This window comes from Haliotis rufescens, unplaced genomic scaffold (assembly GCF_023055435.1).
Source record: "Haliotis rufescens isolate VD_foot unplaced genomic scaffold, xgHalRufe1.0.p SCAF_3, whole genome shotgun sequence".
NCBI classification, from domain to species: Eukaryota; Metazoa; Mollusca; class Gastropoda; order Lepetellida; family Haliotidae; genus Haliotis; species Haliotis rufescens.
Genome location: NW_025964001.1, coordinates 5,424,561 through 5,447,814, shown reverse-complemented (window position 1 = coordinate 5,447,814; position 23,254 = coordinate 5,424,561). Strand labels below are relative to the sequence as shown.

At 40.9% G+C, this 23,254-nt stretch overlaps 1 protein-coding gene across 1 annotated transcript; it reads left to right on the top strand.

Moving 5' to 3' along the window:
- Positions 1–64: 64 nt before the first annotated feature.
- LOC124131823 (U4/U6.U5 tri-snRNP-associated protein 1-like) lies at positions 65–22,316 on the top strand. The gene is made up of 21 exons (XM_046495309.2): positions 65–371; positions 1,623–1,680; positions 3,124–3,182; positions 3,712–3,859; positions 4,372–4,477; positions 5,527–5,604; positions 6,097–6,193; positions 6,723–6,865; positions 8,434–8,512; positions 9,869–9,942; positions 10,088–10,147; positions 11,434–11,555; positions 13,096–13,337; positions 14,208–14,335; positions 15,251–15,412; positions 16,603–16,710; positions 17,087–17,168; positions 17,693–17,786; positions 18,848–19,076; positions 20,022–20,140; positions 21,152–22,316. The coding sequence occupies exons 1-21, from the start codon at positions 191–193 to the stop codon at positions 21,177–21,179; spliced, it is 2,397 nt and encodes a 798-aa protein (XP_046351265.2). The 5' UTR covers positions 65–190; the 3' UTR covers positions 21,180–22,316.
- Positions 22,317–23,254: the final 938 nt, after the last annotated feature.

The following is a 23,254-nucleotide window of genomic DNA, read 5'->3' as shown; positions in this document are numbered from 1 at the left end:
GTACCGCACTTACTGTTATGTTAAAAGCGATTGGCTGAAATTAACATTCACTTCGAATCTGCAACTTCCGGTTTTAGTGAACGTGCACTTGTCGCAGTAAACAATCGTATGGTGTGAAGGTTTCATTAACACTTCTGAGTTATTGTAGGTGTTTGTCATCAACGTCTAAATCCTAAAAGACACCTTAATCATGGGGTCGTCGAAAAAACACAAGGAAAGGGATAAGGAAAGGGAACACAAGCATAAACGTAAGCGTCGATCTCGGTCACGATCGAAGGAAAGGCGCAGCAGACGAAAGGACAGAGAAGAAAGACGAGGAAAGGAGGAACCGCAGGATAGACCACGCGGCGCTGAACATGTCGCTCCGGAAGGTATATATCCTAACACACTACCGACCGAGGGTATTATTTTAAAGTTATTGTCTTAAATTCAAAGGTATTTTAGCATTGTATTTTGAGATTGTATTCAGTGCAATAATATGAAACTATCAAGCCTCTTCATATTGATTGCTCTTGTTATCAGTGAAAAACAAGTTATCTCTACAAAGGCATAAAATTAGTTATTACCGGTATTGGGAAGGCTTTAATTTGGGAATTTTTGATGACATTTGCTGCACACTTGGGACCGAAGATAGTCCTCTGAGGAGGTCTAGATAAGTCCCTTGTTAGACAGATTTATTCTCTCCAAAGGAGTAAGTGAAATATAATGGTATGTAGGCTGTTTTTCATCTGTAGCACCAGTTCATTGTTTTCCAACTCCCCTAAAATATCAAGGCCTGTGACGCTGGTGCAGTGTCTGAGTGGGGTATTGATGTTAACATGCGGCATGGTATCTCAGTGGGCTTGCACCATAAAATCAGCATTAATCTTGACTATTACATGCAGCCACACTTACATTTGCATGCTATGTAAGCGCAATAATCTTGAATGTGACGTTAAACCCAATTTCAGCTTACCTATTCGTTATTACTAGTTTACCAAAGGACAATAACTAATAGGTGAGGTGAAATTGTGTTTAATGTTACATTCAAGATTATTGCACTTATATAACATGCACATGTTTTAGTTATTACCAGTTTACCAAAGGACAAGACCTGTGAAGATCCGGGGTAGAATAGGTCTTAAGCAACCCATTCTTGCAAAAAAAAGGCGACTATGCTTGTCGTAAGAGGCGACTAACGGGATCAGGTGGTCAGGCTTGCTAACTTGGTTGATGCATGTCATCGCTCCCAATTGTGTGGATCGATGCTCATGATATCAATCACTGGATTGCCTGGTCCAGACTCAGTTATTTACAGACCGCCGTCATAAAGCTGGAATATTGCTGAGTGCAGCGTTAAACAAACAAACAAAAAAAACAAAGAACAAACACATTACGTTTATAATTGTCATCATGGTCATCAATACTCTATAGGACGTTGCTCATCAACCACTGTTTTTGTCTGGTCTAGCCTTTAATGATTGCAGACCCTTTTGATGTGATTGGAATACTGTTCAAAGTGGTGTTGAACCCAACTCACTCCTTCGGAATCATTTGAGTAACTTGGTTTATGAAGCCATACTTTTGTGTGCATGATGGCAGAATACAACTATAATATCTGTTTTCTATTCTCTTCATTTCAGTTCATGAAGCACCAATTTCTGGTGGTGGGGAAACATCACTCAGTATTGATGAAACAAAGTAAGTTTTATGTGTTACTCTCATGCAATAGACCCATGCATTGGGGTTCTAGGTAAAAATAGAGGTCCTCAGCAAAAGACCCATGGGGATGGGAGGGTGGTGTTCTAGGTAAGAAAAGAGGTCCCCAGCAATAGACCCATGAGGTGGGAGGGTGGTGTTCTAGGTAAGAAAAGATGTCCCCAGCAATAGACCCATGGGGTGGGAGGGTGGTGTTCTAGGTAAGAAAAGAGGTCCCCAGCAATAGACCCATGGGGATGGGAGGGTGGTGTTCTATGTAAGAAAAGAGGTCCCCAGCAATAGACCCATGGGGATGGGAGGGTGGTGTTCTAGGTAAGAATAGAGGTCCCCAGCAATAGACCCATGGGGATGGGAGGGTGGTGTTCTAGGTAAGAATAGAGGTCCCCAGCAATAGACCCATGGGGATGGGAGGGTGGTGTTCTAGGTAAGAAAAGAGGTCCCCAGCAATAGACCCATGGGGATGGGAGGGTGGTGTTCTAGGTAAGAAAAGAGGTCCCCAGCAATAGACCCATGGGGATGGACATGATGGAAGGGTGGGAGGGTGGTGTTCTAGGTAAGAAAAGAGGTCCCCAGCAATAGACCCATGGGGATGGGAGGGTGGTGTTCTAGGTAAGAAAAGAGGTCCCCAGCAATAGACCCATGGGGATGGGAGGGTGGTGTTCTAGGTAAGAATAGAGGTCCCCAGCAATAGACCCATGGGGATGGGAGGGTGGTGTTCTAGGTAAGAAAAGAGGTCCCCAGCAATAGACCCATGGGGATGGGAGGGTGGTGTTCTAGGTAAGAAAAGAGGTCCCCAGCAAAAGACCCATGGGGATGAGAGGGGGGTGTTCTAGGTAAGAATAGAGGTCCCTAGCAATAGACCCATGGGGGTGGGAGAGTGGTGTTCTATGTAAGAATAGAGGTCCCTAGCAGTAGACCCATAGTGGTGGGGTTCTAGGTAAGAATAAGGTCCCCAGCAATCTATACTTGCTGGAAGAGGTGGCTAAACATACTGAATGGATCATCAGGTTTGGTGGTTTGGTTGTTTGCTATTTTCATATCATCAAATCCCAATTGCTTGGATCGATGCTCATGGTATCAATCACTAGATTATCTAGTCCAAGCTCAATATTTTACAGACCATTGTCTGGAATATTGCGGAGAATGGCATAAAACAACAAGAACAAGAACAATCTGGGGCAATACATATGTTCCCTTTCCAGATTTTACAAACAAAAATAACGGGTAGCCTCAATGACTTCTGAATATATATACACATAGATAGAAGACCAGGAGGGAACACCAACATTAAGCTGTGATCTGGATGATCCCCTGTGCATATGATTAAATCAGATACTGTGCATATGTGATAAAATCATACGCACATTATATTTTACAGTGTTTTATATGAATTCCAGGATGTAAGATTCATCTTTTCTTTTTCAGTCGCATTCGGGCAAAGCTTGGGTTAAAGCCCTTGGATGTTCCAGGATCCAGTAGTAATGGTATGTCAGTTTATGTTGATCAGTGAAGAATCAGTTTCAAAAACCATTGCAACCTGATGTAAACTGTATAGAAATACCGTATTCGACGTAATAAGCGCCCAGGGCGCTCTCAAAATTAGAAATAGGGGGCGCTTATTAGAATATTATTTTGAGTTGAAAGATCGTAAATTTCGTGGTTTATGCAAACATCCTGAAATGTTTATATACGACAGATATATTTTTCAAGAATTTAATTGCCCATAATTAAGGGTGATATAACACACGAGTGCGTAATATGCGCGAATAAATAAGTCTTGCGTACATTGATCAATCGGAAGGGGTGCTGATTGGGATTGTTCACTAGCCAATATATTAGCAAATATCGCCGTGGGCGCTTATTAGAGCGGGGCGCTTATTACGTCGAATACGGTAATTGCACTCCATCCTTCAAGTATGAGTAGCAGTAAAACATGTAAATGTAGACTATAAATTTTAACCCACCAGATCTGAAGTCGGTGACAATTATTGTATTATGTGGTTTGTTTCCCAGCGGCAGGTGGCGAGGATGGTGACAAGCCGAAGGAGAAGGAAGATGTTCATGCTCCACCTGTCAACTGGGGGGAGCAGAAGAAGACAGAAGCTCTCCGAGAGAAAATGGCAATCCTAAAGCAGAAACGACTCATGAACAAGAAGCTTCGGTAATTGTCCTAGAGACCCTGTGAAGATCCGGGTTAGAATTGGTCTTCAGCGACCCATGCTTGTCGTAAAAGGCAACTGACAGGATCGAGGGGTCAGGATCACTGACTTGGTTGATGCATGTCATCGCATCCAAATTGCAAAGATCAATGCTTATGTCACTGAATTGTCTTGGTGCAGTGTTAAACAACAAACAAACAAAATTTCTGTCCGTCCCAGTGTATGGCATTGTAATGAAGTTATTGGTAACTGTTTTTAGAAAGTATGCTTTTCAGTAGTAAGAACACATTCTAGTCACTAGTGACTCATTAGTACTTATCCTATAAGGACGAAAACCTTCTGCTTGGCCTATTGGTAATATGGATGCTTCAGTCATTGAGGAATCAGGTTCAGACTATAGGACAAGTGCCAGTGTTTGACAGTATTGATAAGAGTAACATATTGTTCTGATGTGTCAACATGGTCATGTTTTACTGTCATTATTTCAAAATATACTGTTTTGTGATTTTTTCAGCAAAGTGAAGACACTTGCTGACAGTGATTCTGACTCCAATGACATGTCTAAGTGGGTCAAGCGGTCCAGGAAAATGGAAAAGGAGAAAGTGTTGGCCGAAAAGAGGGTGTGTAACTTCATTATGAAATAAATCTATTATCAATACAGTCAGTCACTCAGATAAACTTGTTCACATATTTACAGTGCTACTGATAAACAGTACCTTCTGTTGGTGTCTTCATTAGGAGTGGGGGATGCATCGTGACTTTTTACTTGCCATATAATGCGTGATTGTACACATCAAAACAATGTCATGGTGATAATAATCACCACTGTTACCTAACTGCAGAGCATGATACAGTTTATGACATCAAGTGCAGCAGAGGCTGTATATCCTGGATCTTGTTAACATGTTACATGGGGGGGGGGGCATGTTACATGTGTCAGGGGCATGTTACACGTGTAAGGGGCATGTAACATGTGTCAGGGGCATGTTACATGTGTCAGGGGCATGTTACATGTGTAAGGGGCATGTTGCATGTGTAAGGGGCATGTTACATGTGTCAGAGGCATGTTACATTTGTGAGGAGCATGTTACATGTGTCAGAGGCATGTTACATGTGAGAGGGGCATGTTTCTTGTGTGAGAGGCATGTTGCATGTGTAAGGGGCATGTTACATGTGTCAGGGGCATGTTACATGTGTCAGAGGCATGTTACATGTGTGAGGAGCATGTTACATGTGTGAGAGGCATGTTACATGTGTGAGGGGCATGTTGCATGTGTGAGGGGCATATTACATGTGTGAGGGGTATGTAACGTGTGAGGAGAATGTGTGAGAGGCATGTTACTTGTGTGAGAGGCATGTTACATGTGTGAGGGGCATGTTACTTGTGTGAGAGGCATGTTACATGTGTGAGAGGTGTGTTACATGTGTGAGAGGCATGTTACATGTGTGAGAGGTGTGTTACATGTGTGAGAGGCATGTTACATGTGTGAGAGGTGTGTTACATGTGAGAGAGGCATGTTACATGTGTGAGAGGTGTGTTACATGTGTGAGAGGCATGTTACATGTGTGAGGCTCATATCTTGTGCCCAGTTTATGATATTAACTGATTATGGTTCAAAGCATGGGTTAAATGATCAAGCTGACATTCCCCATGTTATTGTGCATCCAGGCCAAGCTTCTGGAGGAGATGGACGAGGAGTTCGGCATCAGTGACCTCATGGATCAGGAGTTCAAGGACAAGAAGAAGGTAGGAACAGTTTCTCTGCAAGTAGTATCCAGGGTCTCTGGTGAAAAGTCTCAAGCCACAACTTTGTGCTGGTAGTCTAAGATAGATTTGTACAGCATGGCAGAATGATGCTTTGTCATAAGATAGCAAGGTGATTGTATTATCAAACGTCAATGTTTACATATAAGTCTGACCCAAGGCGACTATGCTTGTCGTTAGAGGTGACTTACAGGGTCAGGTGGTCCGGCTGCTGACGTGGTTTATACATGTCATCGTATCCCAATTGCGTAGATCCATGCCGATGATGTCAGTTACTGGTTGTCTGGTCCAGACACGATTATTTACAGACCACTGTCATAAACAAATAAACCATATTAAGTCTTGTGTCTTCAAGAATGTATTTCTGTCTTGTAGTTCAGAGAATGAAGCCCCTATATTAACACTAAAATCTACTGGAAATGACAGTTGAAGTCTGGTTTGTTCCCATTATCAATAATGGATTTCCCATTGTAGGATTACACAGCCCGGGACCTGCAGGGTCTGACAGTCCAACATCAGATGGATAAATTCACTGATGGTCGTGGCGTTATTCTGACACTCAAGGATAAAGGTAAGCAGATCAGGCTCTGTGGTACAAACTGCTTCAAATACCCACAGTACATTACCCTGCGACAGCAATATTTCAGGAGAACCAGCATGAGTCAAGTCTCTTTTCTTCTTTATTAGTGTTTGTAAACTTGTATTTTTTATTCATTCATCTTTTATTATGTTTACGGATACCTGTCTTGTTTCTTACAACTTTTGTCAATCAGGTTTTCAGTGTACTAAATCGCATTTGGTTACAGTATAATTTATTATGACTATATCTTAGTTAAGGCTAAAAAAAATATTAGTCTTGGTTCTCAGGCACTGCCCACATCATCATAAAGTTCATTGCACGTTTCGTTTTTGTTTCCATTTTCAACTTTTTAGTGTGCATTGTGTTTAAGTATAAGGATTTTTAAATTTTTTTAAAATGGATATAAAAACAAAACATGCGGCAGTTTTTATGATGACGCGGTTGGTGCCCGAGAACCAAGACTATTATTTTTTTAGCCTAATCTACCAATGATTACATTCATTTTTTTTCTGCTACCTAGGTATTCTAGATCAGGATGAGGATGATGTGTTGATCAATGTGAACATGGTTGATGACGAGGTTGCCGAGAAGAATGTAGACAACAAGAAGAAGAAGCCCGAGTACAAGCCGTATGACGAGCCCGAGTATGACGAGTATGGCATGGTATGTTCAACCCACACTTGCACCAAGTCACTTGTATGTTCAACCAACACGTCCACAAGGCACTTGTATGTTTATCATCCATATGGTTGAAGCAAGTTATGAAATACCCACACATAAATTTGATTTCATAGGCCGTAACCATGGCAACAATCGTTGACATTGTGTGTAGTGATGTAACAGTCGCAGTCCATCACTTTTGACATCATGTGACCACAGACAGCTTCAGAACACGAGTTACCACATGAAACAACACTACTTGAGGGATTTTTCTGCTTTTGCTTAGGAAGTACCTTAATTCACTCATGTTGCATGTTAAGTGAATTGTATTGCAAGGCCAAGTTTCTTCTCATTATTTTCTGTATACCATGCTTGACAACCCAAAGAGAGCAGATTATGTCAGGGATTTTCTGTTGGAAATAACCATGTACAGACAAACATTGTTTAACCAGACACATGTGTTTTCTCAAGTGTTTTCCGAATAAGGGGCACGGGTGGCCCAGTCGTCTAAGGCTCCGCGATTCGCTGTGCAGAGTTGCGTCCCTTGGGCATGCCAAAAACCTATGATTGTTGGTTTGAATCCCGGTTCGCCCCGATTATGTTTCTAGATTTGTCAGCACCATACCCGTGCTTGTGGGTTGCACCGAAGTTGTAAACGTCCGAGACCTGCATCACTTCGGCTTTCCTCCCACAATAAGCTGACACGCCGTGAAACTGACCAGAGTTACCTCCCCTACCCAAATTCTACTGAAGCATAAAAAACTCTTTTGTTAAATGCATAGTCTCACCTGAATGTCAAATGACAATGACTGCCCAACTAGTGATCCAGACATAACTAATCAATAACTCGGTGATCACATGATACTCACTCCTTTAATGTTGATGAATTGCAAACAAACATTGTCAAGCGGGGACGCTGTGAGGTAAGTCTGACGCAATAGTGTGTATTTTGCACTGCTGGTAATGACATTCAGTTTCCAGTTCCAGAAACTGGATTTCCAGATAAAAGAAGCATTTTATTTAGTATTTATTCCGTTTCACGTAAATATCACCTGGTAGCTGAGGTTTCAGGTATGTTGGTTCCAGATAATGTATAAAAAAAATAAAAGAAGTGGTTCTCAGGCAATGACTTATGAAAATATAGTTAGGACGGGTGGTGTTTTTTTGTTTGTTTTTTTTGCTTGTTCAAACTTGTGTGTAACCAAATAAACAGTTGTGTACCATCAACCTGGGAAAGGCCTCCCTACATAAACAAACAAACAAACTCCTATTGCCCACATTACCATGACATGAAATGCGCATGTAAAGGGAAGTAACTGCGTGCTATGTTGGATCTCAGTGCTTTCAAGTATCAGGATTTGTTTATATTTCTTTTGAAAATGGAAATAAAAGGGAAATGTGCGGCTGACTTTCTGATGATGCGGGCGGTGATTGTGAACCAAGACTATTATTCATTTTAGCCTAAGCGGGATTCCACTTGACATGATATACCAATGTAGGAAACATGCGACATAATGTAATTGTCATGAGTGGGAAAGGTGCTGCTGTTACTGTGATAACTTGTGTTACAGCTGAAGCCCAATAACATCCTTGACAAGTACGATGAAGATATTGATGGAAATCAAAAGGTCAAGAAGTCCTTCACGCTGGGTACGTGTAGTTCGGTATAAATTGTCTTGTATTGATATTTAGTTATTGCTTTCCTCTTTTCATTTCTCTGGCTTGGATTGGAGCCTATGCATTCTGAACAAATCATGAGTACTTTTCGTGCCAATTGTTTAGTAAAGTTACACAGACAATATCTTACGAACTATGAGGAACTATGGGTTGTATCTGTCAGGTGAATTAATGTCAAGCCTGGTCTGAATTACAGGGGGCGGTCGGGTAGCCTAGTGGTTAAAGCGGTCACTCGTCACGCCGAAGACCCGGGTTCAATTCCCGACATGGGTACAATGTGTGAAACCCATTTCTGGTGTCCCCCGCTGGGATATTGCTGGAATATTGCTAAAAGCGGCTAAAAGCAGCGTAAGACCATTATCACTCACTGAATTACAGTGATAGTCATTTAAGGCGCTGCAATTCAGTGTGCAGAGTTGTGTCCCTTTGGCTCTTCAGAAACCTGATATTTTGGGTTCATATCCTGGTTCGCCCTGATTATGTTTCTAGGTTTCTCAGCACAGTACCTGTGCTCATGGGTTTCACAAAAAGGGTAAACATCTGAGACCTGCATCACTTCGGGCTTTCCTCCCACATTTAGCTGACACGCAGTGATATAACTGCAATACTGCATTAAACTAAACTCACTCACTCACTATACCTTTGCACATATCAGCAGATCTCATGTCTCATCATATAATATCAACACAAACAAACTAGTCTCTGGGGTATTGTTTGAAATGTTATAAGAAATATCGAGCAAGAAAATATAAACTGCTGAAGTATTTCTACGTTCTTCATGGTACTATGAAGATCATGATGATAGTTCGGATGTGGGATGCACAGTTATGTCCTTTAAATGTGCCAGGATCCCATGATGAGGGGTTAGAATCCCAGATTCACCCTGACTATTGTCCTGTTTGTCAGCACCATACCCATGATATAGCTGAAATACTACTCACAACCGTGTTGGGTACGGTGGGGTAGCCAAGAGGTTTACGCATCGGCTCGTCATGTTGTAGGCCTGGGTTCAATTACCCACGCATGTACAATGTGTGAAGCTCCCCTGCCATGATATTGCTGGAATAGAGCTAAGAGTGGTGTAAAACCACACTCACTCACACAAAGTCTTTATCCCAACATACTCACTCTGTTGCATGGTGGGGGCGGTCGGGTAGCCTAGTGGTTAAAGCGTTCGCTCGTCACGCCGAAGACCCGGGTTCGATTCCCGACATGGGTACAATGTGTGAAGCCCATTTCTGGTGTCCCCCCGCCGTGATATTGCTGGAATATTGCTAAAAGCGGCGTAAAACCAAACTCACTCACTCACTCACTGTTGCATGGTGGCAGGTTCGGGTGGCAAGTATGACGCAGATGAAGATCGAGAGATGGAGAGGATACGTATTGAGCTCAGGCAGCAAGGGGTAAGTAGTAACTTTCATCATGGCTTATGAAAAGTCTATTGTAATAATACTGTTTGAAGAGCCCAGATGTGGTAATTTGGCTTATTACCATTAACCATATTTAGCAACGGAGCAAAGGTGGTAATCATCCTTCTTTCTCTTTCAGCAAACATTGTCGATGCCAGCTCTTACTTTGGCCAGTGAATACTACACTTCAGAGGAAGCAGTAAGTATCAAAGGCACAACTTTCTTAAAACAGTAGTTCCATGCTGCATATGAAGCTCGGAAATATAAAACAGTTTGTTCCTTTGGTAAGAAAGTCTTGCTTGTCTTCAGCAGAAAACTTTCAGCCCTGAATTACATTTGTATTTGACAAAGGTATGCAATAATCGTTGTATCGTGGCTATCACGATGAGCTTGAGCCAGCTCTTATGACTCTCATCCTGTGTCTGTATGGGAGTCCTGTGGGGGTCTGACAGTGTTCATTTCAGAAACTGGAAAACTCTGGCCCAATGACCTTTATCTTTCTAAGAATTTGGGATGAAAGCAGGGCATGTAAATATTTTTGAAATAAAGACATAAAACTAAGAGAATTTCAGTGACTGCAGTACTGTCACCAGATTCCTCTGATTCTTGAATGGACCCATCCTTATCAGTGGCATTCCTGGCCTCTTCATCATCTGCAGCCAGGTTCAGACCATCAGTTTTCCATAGTTTCAGGGGAAACAGTTTTCCATAGTTTCAGGGGAAAATTCAATAACCTTTGTTGTTTCGTTTGCTTTTGTTTCTACGACGGCATGACAAGCTAATGGCCACAGGGATATGAGACCGTAAAAACTGTAATTGAACCAGCCAATCAAAACATGTGTTATTATGGTCATTTCATTCAGAACGTATTGCTAAACATGCTAAACTCATCATTATATTACTATGTGTTAACTGAAGTGTTTCGCTAAACATGTTAACTTCTGATTTTGACAAAGATTTATGAAAGTTAGTTGAATTAAAGTCAATAGCAGAAGGTACGATCTAAGGCATATTTTCGTTTTTGGATATTATGTTGAGCCCTTTGGGAGTGGTGATATATATTTTTTGTGGTATTAAGGAATTTTTTATGCACATCACTTTGGAAATTAGGTCCCCGTTTTCCCATGTATCGGTAATAGTTGTAAGATCCAACCAGGTGGTTAGGCTTGGTGACTTGGTTGATTGTGTGTCATGGTGACCCGATGGTTTGGATTGGTGCTCATTGTTTTGGTCACTGGTTTGTCTGACGTAGATTTGGCTATTCACAAACCACTGTGATATAGCTGGAATTATGCTGACTGTGGCGTTAAGCAACATTCTGTCTTGCAAAATTCCCTCCAAAAGTTGTACTTCTAGACTAGACTTGGGCAGTTATGGGATTATTGACTGATTGCCCCAACAGTGTGGATGCATGACATCATCAAGGTGTATGTTGTTGTGGAAGACAAAGTCCTGTAATAACAGTGACCTTCAATCTATGTTCAGGCTGCCAAGTTCAAGAAGGTCAAGAAGAAGGTGAGGAAGATCAGGAAGAAAACGTCCCTGAAGGCTGATGACCTGCTCACTATGGCCGAGGACCAGGTCACAAGAGAAGACTACGGGTCAAGGTGAGCCCTTTGGTTATGCGCCATCTAAAGCCATTACTTGGAGATGTCAACCATTAGAGTTTTGGCATAAATGTTAAGATTTTGAGCTAAATTATGCTTTTACGCTTGCCCTCCAGCAGATTACGATTTTTGTCATATTTTTAACAAATTATTTATATATTCATAAAATATCACTGACGGCAAAATGCACAGGTGACATGAAGCATTATCTCACCTTAAATTAAAATCTTAGCTTCTGATTGGTAAAGGAGGGGGCATTTATTTTCCATGTAGCCCACTTGGAAATCAGTCAGAACACATCGGAGATAACTTCCATATCTCGAATAAGTATCGTTGAGTTGAAATGAACCGTTGTTTATCTGAATGCACTGGGTAAAGGGAAGTCGCTTGGTTCATTTGCATCGTCTGCTCCTAGTTTTTATGTCAGACTGGACATATATTTGGGACCTATATGAATAAATGTCAGGTGTGTAGGATCACACACAGGGTACATCGCACAATATACCTCTTGAGATCGGTTGGCAACTAATATTCTACAGAGACTCTTCTGACCAATGAGAGCCATGCTTTCAATTCACATGATGTTGAAATATCCTTAACTCAGTAATACAAGATCTATGATTGGTTGGTTAAACACTGTACACATTTTATCAACCCATCTTTACAGACAAAGAGACACAAGTACTGTTGACATTTCTCATTTTTGCATGACATTTCTCTTTTTGATTCCACTGATTGCTCCAAAATTTCATTTTGGGTTGGCATTTCTGTCCTCGTACATTACGAAAAGAAGCTCAAAACCATCCTCGATAACTCAATTTCATACACAGCACAAATTACAATACCAGCGTTAGACTTGAAGGTAGTCCATCTATGAACATTTGATACATATGTGTGTTGTTTTCGTAGAGTCTTTTATGTGAAACTTAAGATGGGCATTGAATCAAAATGAAAAAGCAACAGAAAAGTCAAAGTCATGACAAGGTGCACTCTCCTACCCAGAGTTCCATGCGTCCGGCAGCCAGCTAGCATAGTACCTCTGCCACAGGCCAGCGCCATGTGACGATTCGTCACATCTTTCACAGTCCATTCAAGATATTGCATATGCTTTTCATCTGTTTCATGTTTGACAATTCTACACATTTTCATAAACAAATGTCAAAGAATGGTTAACTTTCATTGAGAAAGTATGCAATACGTAAAAATCTACTTGTTTTTGCGTAGTTATCCTATCTTTACATTGGTTGTACGGCTCCACGTGCTGTCATCGAAGCCCAGTTGTAGTAGCATATCTATATAGTTATGCAAAACAATATGTAAAGCGCCCCCAAATACTTGCATTAGTCCGTTCTATACTGATTTCTGAAAAAGCGCGTTTGTTTACAAACAAGAGAAAAGTCCGGTCACGTGATATGCAAATTAGCCTGTGGCAGTGGTGTTATGCTGAGTGACCACTGCGACGGAGTGTGGACAAGGTGTTCATGGGAAGGGATGATAATTGAAGTGCAGTGTCTCAGTTCCAACCTTGCCTTTGTTGTAGGTCTCGAGGTCGGGGTCATGTGGTGGCGCCCCCTGAGGACATGGAGCAGGACGAGGGAGGCGGTGAGGCACCAGAGGTCATTGATTATGGTCATGGGGACCCGAATGTGATAGACTACGGTCACGGCATCAAGACTGAACCTGAAGTGAAGACAGAGCCCGAAGCTGCGCCTAGTAGTCGAATTACGCTTGATGCAAGTGTACTGAGTGCTGTCAGAATTAAGGCCGAGGAAGAAATGGAAGGTTAGTTATTGTGTTCACAATATTGTGCCTCTTCTGTAACACTCTCAGTCTACTGGACCATTAGAAACCAGCCAGGCGACTTTTCAAAAAGGCTGAATCTATTCTATTGTATACTTATTCCCCATCATCTGCCATACTGTTGACAGTGTTCCTGTTTAATGGAAAGATCAGGCTTGGACTGGTAATTCATGTGACTGCCAGTCCCTGTGGACCAGCATATAAAGTATCTTATCAATCTTTGTTGTTGAACAAAAGATCGGCGATATTCATATGAGTGTACTTTTCAAACGAAGTCAGCTTGTCTGTTACCATCAGGGTTTCCCCTTATCTATTTTTAGTGTAATAAATAACATTTCGCTTTGCTTCGAGGTTAAATATTTATTTGTAGCGACTTAGTCCCGAATTATTTAAAAAAATAAGAGAAAATTGACTGAACTTTGTGTGAATGACATACTCAGCAATATTCCAGCTATGTGACGGTGGTCTGTAAATTATCGAGTCTGGACCAGACAATCCAATGATTGATATCATGAGCATCAATCCATGCAATTGGGATCGATGACATGCATCAAACACGTCACCAAGTCGGACCATCCGATCCCAATTGGCATTTAGAAGTTGGAAGTAAACATGACAATGACAACTTCTTTATTTGAAACAGTATATCAGGGCTACGTTTTGGCCCTAATCAGGTGATGATATGATTGTCCTCATGTCAGATATTGATATGATAGAAGCTGGAGGATATTTGTTCTGGTATATATATGACTGGTATATATATGACTGGTGTATATATGACTGGTGTATATATGACTGGTGTATATATGACTGGTATATATATGACTGGTGTATATATGAGTATTTTGGCAGATATGGGCCCAGATGAGGACCTGACTGGTGTGCCCGTGGATGATGATGAAGTGGAGAATGAGCTGCACTCAGCTCTCAGTAAGGCCAGGAAATTGAAACTCAAGAAGGCACCCCGTGTCTCAGAGCAGGTACTGTGATAATGTGTCATTTGGGGGAATTGCTAACTGCCCTTTGTCACGTCTTATACTTTCTCTAAAATATTTCTCATTGTGACTGTTAAATCTTTTTACTGACTTGAGCATGCTTACGAATGGGCATTTTTTGGATAAGAATTCTGGGAATTGCAGTTGATGATTTCATGAAAATTGTGGTCCAGTGGTATACATCACTGCAATTCACTCTGCAGAGTAGTGTCCCTTAGGTACTAGGATCTGCTTGTTGTGGGGTTGAGTCCTAGCTTTGCCATGGTCATGGTTTAATCATGCAGTAAATGTCAGTGACCTGGGTCGCTTTGGGTTACCTCAAGAATGAAGGTGACATGAGGTTAAGCTAAAACATATGAGTATAAATTAGTTCTCAGGAAATGGCTTTCGAAAAAATAGTGTGGATAACATGGGAATGGGCCTCCCTACATAAATGTATTCCTTGATCTGAAAAATCCTGATAAATTTGCCTCTTCATCCAATTTGAAGCGGCTGGTGGTGGTCACCATGGTAACTCTTCAGGGACTCTATTGTGCTCTAACTGTGCTTCAGTAGCCAGTGTGTATATGTTTGCATGATCACTTTGCCTCATTGTGTTTGTAATCTATTATATTAATTTTATGCAAGATTTCATTCAATATTGTGTATAATAATTTGGCCGAGTGTGTGAACTGATAACAGTAACCACGATTCACGCTACTGGTGCCTTGAATTGAACCTATTAGAGATATAACGTTTTCTTGTCATTCCATAGAAACTTCAGTTTTTGGAAATAGAGACAAAGAGACTTCATGATGATGCAGCAGTGCCTTAGAACCAAGGCTATTTATTTGTACCACTGTAAGAAGCAGTAACCCACTCACACAATGGATGGCAGTTGAGGAATGGGCTTTGTTTCAGGTTGTGGAGAGAGTCATGTCCCTAAAGAATCAAGAAACAGACGAAAATGCCCAGGGATCACAGATTGTGCTGAATTCCATATCCGAGTTTTGTCGTAACCTGGGAGAAATACCGACCTACGGTTTGTCTGGGAACCGGGAGGAGGACAGAGAGGAAATCATGGTAAGATTAATGTGTCATCTCAATCGGTTCTAGGGTGGCCTGTCGTTTGCTTTTCACTCTTGTTTAACATCACAAGAAAAGCTGCTTATCCTTATTGCAAAAAATTGGTTGATTTGTTTTACTCATTACAAACAATTACTTTAGTTGTCCTTTGGGGAATTGGTTTTGCTAGAACCTAAACAGATCTATTGGTTTTTTCTCAACTACAATAAGTGCCAAACACATTTGTGTCTTCGGGCCTGAACTTGACTCTCATCATTTTTTCCACATGTTAGTGTTGTCACATGGTCTGTTATTAGCTACGCTTATTAGACTGATCTGAAATTTACTATACTCTGGCTTTGTAGAAGTGGCTAAAGTCGCAGACTGTGATATACCTCCATTGTGATTGGATGACACAGAAGGTCATGGTCATCTATTGTGATTGGATGACCAAGAAGGTCATAGTCCTCCATTGTGATTGGATGACATAGAAGGTCATGGTCCTCCATTGTGATTGGATGACATAGAAGGTCATGGTCCTCCATTGTGATTGGATGACACAGAAGGTCATGGTCCTCCATTGTGATTGGATGACACAGAAGGTTAAGGTCCTCCATTGTGATTGGATGACACAAAAGGTCATGGTCCTCCATTGTGATTGGATGACATAGAAGGTCATGGTCCTCCATTGTGATTGGATGACACAAAAGGTCATGGTCCTCCATTGTGATTGGATGACACAGAAGGTCATGGTCCTCCATTGTGATTGGATGACACAAAAGGTCATGGTCCTCCATTGTGATTGGATGACACAGAAGGTCATGGTCCTCCATTGTGATTGGATGACATAGAAGGTCATGGTCCTCCATTGTGATTGGATGACACAGAAGGTCATGGTCCTCCATTGTGATTGGATGACACAGAAGGTCATGGTCCTCCATTGTGATTGGATGACACAGAAGGTCATGGTCCTCCATTGTGATTGGATGACACAAAAGGTCATGGTCCTCCATTGTGATTGGATGACACAGAAGGTCATGGTCCTCCATTGTGATTGGATGACACAGAAGGTCATGGTCCTCCATTGTGATTGGATGACACAAAAGGTCATGGTCCTCCATTGTGTCATTCATTATGAAAGCTTGTGATAGTCTTTCGGCTGTCTGATTGGAATTTGACTAAGCTGTCTTTGATGTAATGTGTTTTAGGATGTTGAACTTGAACTGATGGAGCAGAAGCGTCGCCAGGAGGAGATCGAGGAGGCTGCAAGTGGCTGGAATGAGGTCGACATCGACACACAGCCAGTGGATATTACGGTAAGTCAGAGAAACAGGATCAGAATAAGTCTGATACATTCAGAATCTTGTATATGATAAATGATAAAGATCCTCACATTTAGTTACTTCCTCTTGGGGATTCTGGGATAGACTAGGTTACCATCAGCCTATGCTGGTTGTAAGAGGCAACTTGCTGGAGTAGGTGGCTGATTTTGTATCATTATGGATGACGTGGATCGTTGCTTGTAATATTGATCACTGGATTTTCTAGTCCAGACTCGATTATTTATAGCTTGAATATTGTTTGTGTGTGGCGTTAAACAACAAACAAATGAAATCACTTAGTAACTGATTTGACTGTTGTGTGACTGGATCATAAGGCTTGCAATGATCGGTTGATCCTGTTTATTATCAGGGAGAAGAACAGGCAGTGCTGGAAGAAGAGCCTATCGTGACTGATGGAGTCGGAGCAGCCCTGGCCCTGGCCATGAAGAAAGGTGTGCATGTTTATTGTGTCGTATATCTCGTCACTCTGTTTAAGCCCACAGTTTTTAGAAAAATTGGTTTACAAATTCTGTTGACCAAGAAATAATGAAAACTTGAAATAAAATATTTGAAAGGCAATGTTGTCATTGTCCATTGTTAACAGCAGCATTTATGTATTTTATAGTAACTGTAACTATTGCTGGTGTTTTTAAAGTAATTATTATCCATTTTGTACTTGTTTCATAGGACCTGTCAATGTTTTTGTCGTCTTTCAAAGAACCACCCACTTAGTTTGTAAGTTGTATTGCCTGCTGAATGATGTGGGTTTGAAGACTAGATTCACCCAGATCAATGGTTTGTCAATACCGTACCCTGCTTGTGAAAGTGAAAAACGTCGAGGTCCTGCATCACTTAAGTTTACCCCCTACACTAAGCTGACACAATGTAACAGAACAGAACTACTGTACCAAGTGACATAGGCCCCAACTCTATCTTGAGGCCCTGCTGTGTGTACATTGTGTGGCTCTGTGGACAGGTTACCTGGAGAAGGAGATCATTAAGAATGTGAGTGCCCCGGAGCACAGCAACCTGGGAGCCATGTACTACTCCATTGAAGACAAGAGATACGAGTAAGTATGGGGACATAGCTGTATCTGTGTGTGTGTGTGGGTGGGGCGGTGTGTAGGGGGGAGAAATTCCTGGCCTTTTCAAGAGCAAATATGGTAGCGGAGTATGTTGGCAACACAGATTACTGGTCAGTGATTTATCTAGACCTACTCTTGGGTCCGGTTTTTGCCCCAACTCTGCAGCAAATGTCAGTAAATATTTCTAAATTGGAATTAAAACGTTCCAAAATCATGTTGATATAGTTATGTCTAACGTGATGACTAATCATGCTAATTTGGTTGACTTGTGTTTCACTGATATCAGGGCGAATGAAGAAGAATAGGCTTTAATGCTTAGTGGTAAACTATTGCATGTAATGTTATATACAATGTTATAAGGCCACAGAATTTAAGTAAAAAGGAACTTTAAAATAATCTGAGTTTTAAGATGCATAAATCAATCACAAATTACTTTGGAATCCTAGATAAATACCTGCTGGAACACTTGTGGTTCTAACTTTCTGAAGTCAAATTATTTTAATGCTGAAAATAATTGAATGTCATTTGGTCTGTGTTTATTTCCAATCTCATTAAAATCAGTTCTCAGTTCTTGCTTACACTAAACAAAGATCTGAGGGACCTGTGAAGATCCGGGGTAGAATAGGTCTTCAGCAACCCATGCTTGCCATAAAAATAAAAGGCGACTTTGCTTGTCGTAAAAGGCGACTAACGGGATCGGGTGGTCAGGCTCGCTGACTTGGTTGATGCATGTCATCGATCCCAATTGCGTTGATCGATGCTCATGATATCAATCACTGGATTGTCTGATCCAGACTCGATTATTTACAGACTGCCATCAAATAGCTGGAATATTGCTGAGTGCGGCGTAAAACAACAAACCAAACAACAACAAAAAAAGATCTGAGGACTTCCAATTACTGGTCACTTCAAAATTGTCTATATTTAATCAGTATTGTTCCTGCAATGTTCTTGTTTGGAAGACATACAAACACAGAGACGGGCAGTTACAATGATGGTTGTTATTACTTTTTCACTGATATTGAATTCTTTTTCTACATTGTTAGTGATCTTGATGAGAAGTATCGCAAGAGGGACCGTTACGGCGGTGGTGTGATCTCCGATTTCCGTGACAAGGACGGCTATAAACCTGATGTGAAGCTGGAGTATGTGGACGAGTCTGGACGTTGTCTCAACCCCAAGGAAGCCTTCAGGCAGCTGTCGCATCGCTTCCACGGGAAGGGGTCCGGGAAGAAGAAGCAGGAGAAGAGGATGAAGAAGCTGGAGGAAGAACAGGTCAGTGTCTTGCTGATTGGAGGAAACTGTTACCATGGATACAAATCAGAGATATTACAGCAAAAAAACTCTCACAATTAGAACCATGATGCTCTGTCCTCTTTAGAAACTCACTAGACATCACATGCATAGTTGCTTCCCTTAGGCTTGCCAGAAGCCTATGTGATCAAGGGTTCAAATCCTGGATTCACGTGATTCTGTTTCTAGGTTAGGCAACATCAGTCCGTGCTCGTGGGTTTCACCAAAGTGGCAAACATTTTAGACCTGCATCACTTCAGTGATATAACTTAAACACTGTTCAAAGCAGCGGTAAACCAACCTCACTCACTAACCATCCTGATTTATACAAAGCTTAACATTACTAAAACATGTAAATTCAAAACCAGTGAAGATATAATCTGGATCACAAGACAAAATATTCTGTCTAATTGTTAGGCTAACTTACATAAGGCCACGAAGAGGTTGCGCTTTATTCAGTGATGAGAAACCGCGAACTCAGACTCATTCGCCTCTCGTCCGAATCGAATCGTCCGACCTCAGCGCATTGTGCGTCCTTGGGTCATAGAAGAATAACGACACAATGGATGTAATGAAACAATGGACATAGAGCACCCTAGTGGTATAATAGTGAATATCACACCACAAGAGCCTGTGGTTCTACTTCAATCATGAAAAACTTACCACCAGAACATAAAATACTCTTCAGGTCCGAGAAACACTTCTGCATCTATTGCGGTATCTCTACTTTGTTCCTCTTGTCAATCCCTTCTTGAATACAATGTAGATGGCTGGTCTGTAGATGATTTGGTTTGTTTGAAATTGTCATATTCATGTATCATAGCAAGGTAACTAGCATGTTTATGTATATAAGGAAGTGAAATGAATGCTGCTGATTGTGTCGTATTGACATGTGTGGAGTACGGAAATGTTCCTTGTTTTTCACAGTTGATGAAGATGATGAGCTCCACCGACACGCCCCTCAACACCCTGTCCCTGCTGCAGGAGAAACAGAAAGCCGAGAAGTCCCCGTTTGTGGTGCTCAGTGGCAACAAGGGATTCACAGCGTAAGTAGCTTGGCATCACTGCAGGACAAAAATCTCCCCCTGTCGGCACAAATTAAACAACAAATTTGTATTTAGCCAGCAGGGCTTGCTCCTTATAAAAGTTACTGGCCCTTCTCCAAATAAACTGGCCTACAGCTAAATGGTGGAGGATGCTAAGTCAAGTGGCTGAAGCTGAACCTGAACCTAACGTGGCTCTGAAAAACTCCCCACCCCTAAAACGGCTTTTCCTGCACTCTGAGATTAAATGTTTGCTTCCATTTGCCTCAATCCGTGGTTTATGATTTATGAACAAATAAAGATGTTGTATTCAATATTACAAAGTGGCAGCCATTTCTCATCCTACTAAATGTTTTCTTATCTAAATTATATGATTCAGGAGCAATTATTGTTATAAAAGGGAGCAGTTATGGTTTTAAAGAGACATGTTATAAAATTGCAATTATGATTATAAGAGGGAGCTGTTGTGGTTGTAAAGTGGTTCAGTTATGGTTATAAAGAGGCAGTTATCCCGTTTACAAAGGGTCATGTTATGATGGAGTGGTTATGGTTATAAAGGGGTGATCATCAAGGATTTAAAAGGAAGCAGTTATGGTTATAAAGAGGCAGTTATCCCGTTTACAAAGGGTCATGTTATAATGGAGTTGTTATGGTTATAAAGGGGTGATTCTCATGGATATAAAAGGAAGCAGTTATGATTGTTAAGGGGATCAAGGTTTTGGTGTGTACAGTAAAGTAGAAATACATTGTTGAAGTAGTGAACTCAAAAGGTACCAAGATTTCACTCTATGCTTTGTTGATATGATGCATTTTTAATAAGCACATCAACAAATGTTTTTGTTTCTAAGTTCTCTTATATTTGTCCATGACCCAGTAGGAAGTGACCTGCAGTTTGATGTACTACACTTAACATGTCACTTTCTTTTGGGTTGTCTGATCAGACTTGATACTTTAATTATCATTATCCATGTTTTACATTTTCTTTTAATAGTGGTCCATTTTGTTTTTTTCTAGAAACACAACAAGCATCGCAAAGCCGTAATGACAAGATGAGCTGTTATGGAGTCGGAAATGGCTTCTGTTGGGGCAGCTGGAGCTTGTGTGTTCTGATGAAGTTCAAGGAACCAGAGGACCAAGAGACTTCATGTACATGTCATGCAGATAAAGATCACTGGACCAGACAAGCCTCTTTGTAAATAATTCATGGAATTACATCTCAAGTAGTAGTGACTCAGATTGCCAGTTGGGCCACGTTACCAAAAACCCCGAACCGGCACTGAATGTCCGAGAAATTTGTCAACATGGAAATATATTGTACATGTCTTTACAGTCTATCATTTTCCCAGGTGATGAGCCACTTGACCCACAATTATCTACATCAATCTGAATGTAATATTTTTCTTCTGAAATAGGGGTGGGGAGCATAATGGTTAAAGTGTTTGCTCGTCAAACTGAAGACCCGGATTCCCATCATGGGTAGAATGTGCGAGGCCCATATCTGGTGTTTCCCACCACACATAGTTCTTGAATATTGCTAAAAGCAGTGTAAAGCCATACTCACTCACTCTTCTGAAATACCTATCAGTCACTAAACGTTAAATAACTTTAAAAAATAATGCATTTCTTTGTCAACTTTGAAAATGAAAATGGAGGGATGCAGATCATCAGGGTTTAACTGCCGTGCTATTTCTTTTTTGGTAACTACCGTACTCGACATAATAAGCGCCTGGGGCGGTTTCAAAATTAGAAATAGGGGGCTCTTATTAGAATATTACTTTGGTGAAAAACAATTGAAAGATCAAAAATTTTGTGGTTTATGCAGACAGCCTGAAATGTAAATATACGACAGATATGTTTTTCCAGAATTTAATTTCCCATAATAAAGGATGGATATAACACACGTATTATACACAAATAAATAAGTCTTGTTTACATTGAACAATCGGAAGTGGTGCTAATTAGGATTGTTCACTAGCCAATATATTAGAAATGTCGCTGTGGGCGCTTATAACAGCGGGGCACTTATTTCGTCGAATACGGTATTGTGAAAATGACTTGAAGTTAGTAAAGACATTATTTATGAAGTGATTGTTATGTCACTGACCCATGTCATTGTAAGAATATCATGAAACATTACTACATCACCAGTAAATTAATGTAAATAAATTCTTGTACAAAACAACATGTCTGAAAGTTATTTTTAGCTCACCTGGCTGATAGTCAAGTGAGCTTTTGTCATGGTCGGTTTGTCTGGCGTGCATCATAAGCATTGTCTCAGAAACCACTGGACCAATGAAGCTGAAACGTGCCAATTTGTTCAAGAGGTTTAAATCAGATTTTCAATGTGGTCACCATGGCAGCCATATTGAAATACCTATTTATGACCATTACTCAGCCATTTTTGCTCAAAATGTAAAGAAATTCATACATGTGTAGTTAGTTGCAGTGCTTAACATGTATGTTCCGTTTGTTTGCCATATCTTAGAGTTTCATCTTGTTTTGACCATGCTTCTCTCATAAATTAAATCCAGTGCATATTTGCCTCTGTTAACTTCTACTCTAAAATTGCCAGACTGAGGGTGCTTTTTGTTTGTCTGGTCAAGAATCTATTATCACAGGCTGCCCTCATATAATATTGGTGAGTGCGGTGTTACACAACAAACACATAATCAACAATAACACAGGTGACATTCTCCTTCCTCAAAGTTGATTCTCAGCAATATCACAATATATTCACGGCCACCTCAACAAGCATGAAATACTCATATTCCCTGCCAGTATGACATGTCCGGTTGTGTGCAAGGCAAGAGATATTGTACGGTGTTTAAGATATGCTCAGGAAAGGAGCACTACTACCATTTTCAGCCTAAGTCTAAGTTGTTGCCATGGAAACTCGAAAAATAATTGTTAAAAATCCTGAACTATCAAAAGGCACCAGTCCACCACTAGACCTATCTATGTGCCAAATTTGGTTAAGATATCTCTTAGTTTTTTAGTTCTGCTCCGGAAATGAAACAGAACATTTTGGCGGACGGACAGCAACCATTCCTATATCCCCCTTCCGCTACGCGGGAGGGGATAATCAAAAGAATATCCCCATGTTTATAAATGAATTTC